The following is an 8,874-nucleotide window of genomic DNA, read 5'->3' as shown; positions in this document are numbered from 1 at the left end:
TATATAGCCTCCACATTGACTCTGTACCGTAATACCCTGTATATAGCCTCCACATTGACTCTGTACCGTAACACCCTGTATATAGCCTCCACATTGACTCTGTACCGTAATACCCTGTATATAGCCTCCACATTGACTCTGTACCGTAATACCCTGTATAAAACCTTGTTATGTACATTTTTTTGTGTTCATTTGTGATTGATTAGATTTTTTTAAACTTTAGTTTATTTAGTAAATATTTGATTAACTCTATTTCTTGAACTGCATTGTTGGTTAAGGGCTTGTAAGTTAACATTTCACGGGAAGGTCTACATCTGTTGTATTCTGCGCATGTGACAAATAAAATTTGATTCGATTTTTATGGAATGGTCTGCCTCTTTACTGAAGACTCATCTCTTCAGTAGATTCTATGATTGAGTGTAGTCTGGCCCAGGGTTGCGATGGTGAACGGCAAGGCACTGGAATGACGAACCACCCTTTCTGTTTCTGCCTGGCTGGTTCCCCTCTCTCAACTGGGATTCTCTGCCTCTGACAGACCCTATTACATGGGCTGAGTCACTGGCTTACTGGTGCTCCTCCATGCCATTCTTGGGAGGGGTGCGTCACTTGAGTGGGTTGGCTTACTAGTGTAAATCTTGGTGGGGCAATTTTTTGTATGTTTAGATGGATGCCAGCAAAGCCACTACACTACACAACACAACACTAAACAATACATTAATTGCACTATAACGTTGACAAACGGTGCCCACAAACTGTTAGGGCCTACATAAAGCTGTCCCTACAGCAGTGTCCCAACAGCAGTCCCAACATCTTACCACGGCTACACCTGGCTATCAGCGGATCCTTGTCTGGCAGCCAAACAGTTCATTCAGCCTCAGGCTAAAACACCTGCAATTTGGAGTTGCCTTTTTATTTTTTTGCTAAACAAGGTGGGGCTCACCTGCCCTGAATGACAGGTTGCATCTGTTTGTACATTGCCCTTCCCCAGAGTTATATATCGTTGAAACTTGATTTAAACAAGCCTATAAACAAGTGTTCTCATTAGCCAATCAGATCTCTGCTCACCCATCACCTCGCCCCTGATTGGACACTATTATCCCCACGCCCCTGATTGGACACTATTAGAGGAAGGAAACTCGACTTCTAGCGTGCATAAATTTGGTATTCTGGACTTGAGATCTTTAGGTCAGGCAAGTAGGACGTGAAGAGATGGCAATGAAGGCTGTTTGCGTGCTCAAAGGCACCGGTGAAGTTACCGGGACCGTATTCTTTGAGCAGGAGGTAAAATATTTCGTTTATATGGGAAATACATGCATGCATTTGGAGACGTAGTCTGTATAGATGATGGGGCCTCGTTCAACTAGCTAACGTTAGCAACTTGGCTATCTTAGCTAACTAACGTTGTCAACTCTTGCAGGTCACTTATGCAACTTTTAGTATCATAGATCCCTAGCAAATTTTTTTGCCTTATGACGTTTTTAATGCTAACTAGGTAGCTTGTTAAAAATGTATCTGTTTTAAAACCAGTTTAATTCAAAGCTCAGTCGTTTAGTTGACAGCCTGCAGGCGTTAGCTACTGTAGCCGTAGCATGTCTCCCAGCCTTTTGATACCAGCCGTCTCGTAACCTGTAGTTGCACTTTTAAACCCCTCGTTGTAAATTATTAACTCAATGTAGTTAGATGCCATAGCTAGTAGTCTATAAGCAGGGTAAAGTGGGAATTATATGCATTAACTGCTAACTAGTTCTGCCTGTTATACACTTAATGTTTTAACTAGGAATTTTGGGGAAAACCAATGCAAACTCCTAAAACACGGTGGGGAACAGATTAATAAAAGTCCGACCCCTTTTTTGAATTTTTTTTTATTGCTGAGTCATTGTATCCTGTGCGCCAGTCCGTTTCTGGTCTCATATTAACAGAGAGCAGATACAGCTATCGGATCAGGCTGGAGTCATTCTGCCTTGTCTCCCCCCTCCACCTCCATTTCCCTTGAACCTGGTGTGTTAATCTGTCATGACCAACGAGCACTGAGAAGGCGTGTGGCCAACAAACTAGCGGTGACTGTTACTAGTTCACAGTTGATCTTTCAACATTTCCAAAATGTCTAAAAACAGCTGGTGTTATATACTAGCCTGAGTGTCTGTTTTTGTGCTGTCATGCCAAACACTTGATAAATTAGGGTGCGTTCGTAAATTCACTCTGGCTAAAAACCGCAGAATAACTGATGGATTAATGAACGGTTTGGGCTGGGTGGTTGAATACTGATTGGTTGAACGCCGTGGTATATCAGACGTATACCACGTGTATGGCAACGTGTTTTTACTGTTCTGGTTACTTTGGTAACCCGTTTGAATATATTTTGTTCAGTATCGATTTTTTTTAATTACATGTTTTCTTAATCTACCATGTTTCTCCTATTCCCCTCTGATAAGATAAGCATGTTTGTGCATCACTATCTAGCTAGACACCAGCGCTACTACCAGGCAGTGTTAGCGAGCTACATTTGCTCTGGCTCTTAATACATTCAGAAAGCTAGATAGCCAGCTAACTAGTGATTTTTAGCATTAGGGGCTAACACATTATTTTGCTAAGGAACGAAACTAGCAGACTGTCTGCCAACTACCATAAGACAACTAAATGTGTATAGAATGTTTGTGGAGAGCAGCATGTCACCGAGCCAGTCAAACCATGCTGAGTGAGCAACAGTCCCACTGGCTCTGTGGTTGAGCCAACTGCTCTCTCCCTAAGGTGCAGGCGGGCACCGAGAGACTGAAAAACACAGCTTTTATCTCAAGGCCATCAGGCTGTTAAACAGCCACCACTAACATTGAGTGGCTGCTGGCAACATACTGACTCATCTCTAGCTCACTTTAATAATGGAAAAATGTATGTAATAAATGTGTCACTTTAAACAATGCCACCATACCCTGCATTACTCATCTCATATATGCATGTACTGTACTTAATACCATCTACTGCAACTTGCCTATGCCGTTCGGCCATCGCTCATGCATATATTTATTATTCCTTTACACGTGTGTAAGGTAGTTGTTGTGGAATTGTTAGATATTACTGCACTGTCGGAACTAGAAGCACAAGCATTTCGCTACACTCGCATTAACATCTGCTAACCATGTGTATGTGACCAATACGATTTGAGGCATGGCTTGGTGTGGTTAGTGGCATGCAGGAAGAGAGGGGCATAGATGACCCGAATAGCAAATGGAGTAATCTATAAGAAACGTACTGTGTGTATAGGCCTATAACTTGTCTGTCTGTAGGGTGTCGATGGTCCAGTGAAGCTGATTGGGGAGATCTCGGGTCTGGCCCCGGGGGAACATGGCTTCCACGTCCATGCTTTTGGAGACAACACCAACGGCTGTATGAGTGCCGGACCCCACTTCAACCCCCACAACAAGACCCACGGAGGACCCACTGATGCTGTTCGGTTAGTCTGGCCCCCATGACTGAAGGAGTTAGGCCTGATAGACCAGGAGTTTTTCCAATCCTCTCCTTCGGATATTCCCAGCTAATTCAGTGAGACGACACAACTGTGAAACGTCTGGATGGTCCCAGAGGAGAGTTTTTGAAAGCTGTTGTGCTAGATGGCCACACTAGTAATGATTTAATGGTACGGCTGTGTATACTGTTCAACACAGTTCTACAAAGACTTGGTTATAATCAAGCACGTAGAATTCTAGTTAATGTAATGAACCTTAGTGTGTTTAACTCTTGTCAGTCTAGCCCTTTTTTTTAATCTTCTAATCGTCTATGGGACAGACCCACTAAGTGGAGAATCTCTTCGTTGCCGTGACTCCTCATGTCCTCCTCTCCTCAAACAATGTTGCGACCTCGTGCAATGTTTTGAGGTATCAAAATTCCCGTATTTTTCCCTTCATAGCTTGTTCTCATATTTTTATATAGGGAGTTAATTTGTTTTCAGAGCTTGTTTATGACTGTGGTTGATAAACATTTGTTCTCATGGCTCTGTCTTGTCCCTCTGCAGCAGGACACATGCTGAGCAATATGTTTGGAACATTGAATCGTAATACATATCGAATCCGTATCGTATTTGGGACATAACTTATGGTGATCATATTGTATCGTGAGGTCCCCTGGCAATTCATAGGGAATCAAATAAATGCAATTGCGATTCTCACCCTGATTCTATGCCTCTCGCGTCACATGTCCTTATGTCTGTCTGTTGGCTTGACCAACTGATGCCCAGCAGAACCATCCGGGTGGAGAGATTGCATGTTGTAAGCTCCATGATAGGCTCTTGGGCCTGATCCCCATAAATAGCAGTAACATTAGGAAGTATTCAGACCCCTTGACTTTTTCCACATTTTGTTACGTTACAGCCTTATTCTAAAATGGATTATAATTTAAGTCTATATAATTGGACATGTTTTTGGAAAGGCACACCTGTCTATATAAGGTCCCACAGTTGACAGTGCATCTCGGCACAAAAACCAAGCCATGCGGTCGACGGAATTGTCCGTAGGGCGCCAAGACCAGATTGTGTCGAGGCACAGATCTGGGGAAAGCTACCAAAACATGTCTGAAGCATTGAAAGTCCCCAAGAACACAGTTGGAGGCCCTTCTCCCCTGATTGCTTAGTTTGGCTTGAAGGACCGGTCTAGGAAGGAGTTTGGAAAACTTTGGTAAACTCTTCCATGTAAGAATGGAGGCCACTGTTCTTGGCTCTTCAAAGCTACAGATGTTTGCTGGCTTGAGTTTTCCTCTGACATGCACTGTCAACTGTGGGAACTTATATACAGGTGTGCCTTTCCAAGTCATGTCCAATCAACTAAATTTACCACTTGTTTCTACAACTTGATGTGAGTCCACATCTCAAGGATGCACCTGAACTCAATTTAGAATCTCATAGTGAAGGGTCTCGATACTTGTTTGTTTCTGTTTTTTTAATTTTTATATCTAAACCTGTTTTTAGCTTTGTCATTGTGTATAAATTATTAGCATTTTATTTTTTGGGAAGGTTGCAAGGGGTCTGAATGCACTGTAGTCAACGAATCATACGGTCTGAACTAAGACTCAGCGATATGACGTTGCTACGAGCGACCGGATGAGCTGCAGATGAGTACATTAAGAGGTGACAGGGTAGCCTAGTGGTTAGAGTGTAGAGGCGGCAGGTAGCCTAGTGGTTAGAGTGTAGGGGCGGCAGGGTAGCCTAGTGGTTAGAGTGTAGAGGCGGCAGGTAGCCTAGTGGTTAGAGTGTAGGGGCGGCAGGGTAGCCTAGTGGTTAGAGTGTAGGGGCGGCAGGGTAGCCTAGTGGTTAGAGTGTAGAGGCGGCAGGTAGCCTAGTGGTTAGAGTGTAGAGGCGGCAGGTAGCCTAGTGGTTAGAGTGTAGAGGCGGCAGGTAGCCTAGTGGTTAGAGTGTAGAGGCGGCAGGTAGCCTAGTGGTTAGAGTGTAGAGGCGGCAGGTAGCCTAGTGGTTAGGGTGTAGGGGCGGCAGGTAGCCTAGTGGTTAGGGTGTAGGGGCGGCAGGTAGCCTAGTGGTTAGAGTGTAGGGGCGGCAGGTAGCCTAGTGGTTAGAGTGTTGGACTAGTAACCGAAAGGTTGCAAGTTCAAATCCCCGAGCTGACAAGGTACAAATCGGTCGTTCTGCCCCTGAACAGGCAGTTAACCCACTGTTCCTAGGCCGTCATTGAAAATAAGAATTTGTTAACTGACTTGCCTGGTTAAATAAAGGTTAAATAAAGAGTGCTGCTGCAAGTTGATGGGACCAGAACACCAGTTTAGCCTCTAATTCACATACTTAGTTGTCGAAGTCTGTTTACTCTCCTTTTTTTTTTTTTGGTGCTATGTTGACTCTTATTGGGTAGATCTGTGACGGAATCAAAATGAGATCAAATGCAAAAATAGTGTTTAGGGAAATGTCATCCACCTACTCTTGGCTCTCATTGTTTTGCTACAGTGTACACTTCTAAAACCGTACCCTTTCCTCTGACATCATATCCTGTCTGTGTTGCTAGGCATGTAGGGGACCTTGGCAACGTGACTGCAGGAGCTGACAATTTGGCCAAGATCAACATCCAGGATAAGATGTTGACTCTCACTGGACCCTACTCTATCATTGGCAGGACCATGGTGGTAAGACCCATTTTTCAGAATTGTATTCTTAATGAACACAACCTTGTTTTCACCCTTAATCTCCCCTCTCTGTCCTCGCTCTCTTTTGTGTCCCTCCTCCCCCTTTATCATTAGATCCATGAGAAGGCTGATGATCTGGGAAAAGGAGGCAACGAGGAGAGTCTGAAGACTGGCAACGCTGGCGGCCGGCAGGCCTGTGGTGTTATTGGCATTGCCCAGTAAACAGGGGACACTCCCTTACTGGGAGCCCTGGAACACACTAGCCTCTGCTTGAAGACCACTGTAGCTACCGCCGACCCCCATAGAAGGCTCTGTAAAAATACATTTCTAGCCCAACCCCTACCTAGTCCTTTATGACACCTCATCTGACAGAACTGTGTCCCAAATGACCCCCCCTAGTGTTTATGTAGTGCACTACATATGGGTTAGGGTGCCATATGGGACAGAGACCCTGTGTTCTGAGGGCTTTGACTCGGACACACAGGTTGCAGGGGTGACCCAAATGACTCCCTATTTAGACAAGAGCCCTACGGCAGGTACAGACAATCTGGTAGTAGTAGTCCCCCCCCCCCCCCCCCCCCCCTGTTCACTCTGGTAAGCTAGGTGGAAATTTCACCATTGTTTGTACCTATAAAAATCAGATCAAGTGCCCTACGATGCAGTGGCTAGGGTTGTTTTGGGATTTAGTTTCTAATGACCGCAGAATACGAAGAAGCGCTTATTTAAAAGTTCATTATCAACCAGTATCTCTGTTGATCCTGCTAAGACTTGTTGCTTCCTGTCTATATGTGAGTCATATTATTCTGTTGTATGCTGTCCTAAAGCTAGTACAGGGGACATTTTGGACACATCCATGTATGTTCACTTTGAGTACCAAGCTGCCCCAATAAAAAATACATTGTCACAGGTGAAACTCGATTGTGTTATGTTGCTGGTGGTCCTTATTGGCTTGTCACGTCCAGTGGAGGAGATTTGATTGGTAGTTAACGTGAGACAGGATGGTCGTAGTCGAGGGCTACATCTGTAGGCAGAAATGATTTGGAAATTTAAAAAGTAGTTTTTCTGTAGCATCCGGAGTAAGCGTTTAGTGCCAATTTTGGATAGAACAACCTAGACAAATATTAGTTGACTCAAAAGTGAAAGGAGGTGTACCAACTATCTCTGCAGTCACTAGGTTGTTGACCGCTGTGTTACTGCTTACAAAAAGGCCTCTTGACTGTCGTACTCTAGTACAAGTTAGCGCTTGTCATGTTTTTGGCGCCACTAGATGGCGCCATCGCCCTGTCTGTTCCAGTCACGGAATGGTTGACAGGGAGGAAGAGGAAGCTGGCGGGATAACTCAGCCGTAGTCTAACAGGTGGTGTTAAAATGCTCCACATGCGAGGTCTTTTGTTTATAATGGAGATGAATGAGTCTAATGCTGAGGTTGTAGGGAACGTTGACATCCTGGCAACTTGCCGTGAAAAAACACGACACCGGGGTTGTGCCTGTTCACATGTTGGGCTGTGGCGGTCAAGACTTTTTTTCTTCCTTTCCCAGCTGGTGATTTGTTAAGCAAATAACTGCTTTGTCTCATGGTAATTTACCATTAATTAACACATTTAACCTCCTGTCTTCCACACACAGCCTACAAGCCACTAATGCTGAACTTTGGAACATCTACATATTTAAAGTCTAAATGCGTTTTATATTGCCTACACCTTCACAAATCTTATTTCAGACGGGTCTAAAGAAACATGAAGCAAATTGTTATTTTAGATGAACAGAAAAACGTACTGAGTTGTTGTTCGGCTCTGATACATGGCAAGAAGAGTTGGTTTAACGAACAGCAAAAACGCTAGCCTGTCAATCTACTATCTCGCATAGTACAAAAGTTGACCTATTTTATTGGCTAACTTGGCCTTCTGTGCAAAAAAAATAATATTCAGAACATACTGGGATGTGAAAAATCTCAAATGAATACAACCACCCATCCAAAATAGCAATGAGGTTGATGCAACAGATCAGAACGTTGAGTTTACAATGTTTAGAAACTATTTCTTCACAAACGCAGCAATGCGTACACGGTAGTAGGCTATACGCGCAAATGTTCCAAAGTGCAATCAATCGGCGGGAAAACACTGTTCTGAAATTACCGCAAATTTAACATCTGAGCTCCTAGAGTGTGCGGCTCTATTATTTTTAAGTTTTCTACTCCGCTAGCCAGCACCTCGCCTAAATAGGTGTTCTACTCTGCTAGCCAGCACCTCGCCTAAATAGGTGTTCTACTCTGCTAGCCAGCACCTCGCCTAAATAGGTGTTCTACTCTGCTAGCCAGCACCTCGCCTAAATAGGTGTTCTACTCTGCTAGCCAGCACCTCGCCTAAATAGGTGTTCTACTCTGCTAGCCAGCACCTCGCCTAAATAGGTGTTCTACTCTGCTAGCCAGCACCTCGCCTAAATAGGTGTTCTACTCCGCTAGACAGCACCTCGCCTAAATAGGTGTTCTACTCCGCTAGACAGCACCTCTCCTAAATAGGTGTTCTACTCTGCTAGCCAGCACCTCGCCTAAATAGGTGTTCTACTCTGCTAGCCAGCACCTCGCCTAAATAGGTGTTCTACTCTGCTAGCCAGCACCTCGCCTAAATAGGTGTTCTACTCTGCTAGCCAGCACCTCGCCTAAATAGGTGTTCTACTCTGCTAGCCAGCACCTCGCCTAAATAGGTGTTCTACTCTGCTAGCCAGCACCTCGCCTAAATAGGTGTTCTACTCTGCTAGCCA

General features: G+C 44.4%; 1 protein-coding gene across 1 annotated transcript; it reads left to right on the top strand.

The window, feature by feature from the left end:
- Window positions 1-1,102: 1,102 nt before the first annotated feature.
- LOC109880474 (superoxide dismutase [Cu-Zn]) lies at window positions 1,103-7,030 on the top strand. The gene is made up of 4 exons (XM_020472678.2): window positions 1,103-1,281; window positions 3,282-3,448; window positions 5,997-6,114; window positions 6,229-7,030. The coding sequence occupies exons 1-4, from the start codon at window positions 1,210-1,212 to the stop codon at window positions 6,334-6,336; spliced, it is 465 nt and encodes a 154-aa protein (XP_020328267.1). The 5' UTR covers window positions 1,103-1,209; the 3' UTR covers window positions 6,337-7,030.
- The last annotated feature ends 1,844 nt before the right edge of the window (window positions 7,031-8,874 follow it).

This window comes from Oncorhynchus kisutch, linkage group LG29, assembly GCF_002021735.2.
Source record: "Oncorhynchus kisutch isolate 150728-3 linkage group LG29, Okis_V2, whole genome shotgun sequence".
Classification (NCBI taxonomy): domain Eukaryota; kingdom Metazoa; phylum Chordata; class Actinopteri; order Salmoniformes; family Salmonidae; genus Oncorhynchus; species Oncorhynchus kisutch.
This window is presented reverse-complemented; position numbering and strand designations above follow the sequence as displayed.

Coding starts and splice junctions, on each gene's coding strand:
- LOC109880474 (XM_020472678.2), top strand. CDS start 1,210: ATGGCAATGAAGGCTGTTTGCGTGCTCAAAGGCACCGGTGAAGTTACC. Junction 1,282..3,281: donor CCGTATTCTTTGAGCAGGAG/GTAAAATATTTC, acceptor GTCTGTCTGTAG/GGTGTCGATGGTCCAGTGAA. Junction 6,115..6,228: donor TCATTGGCAGGACCATGGTG/GTAAGACCCATT, acceptor CTTTATCATTAG/ATCCATGAGAAGGCTGATGA.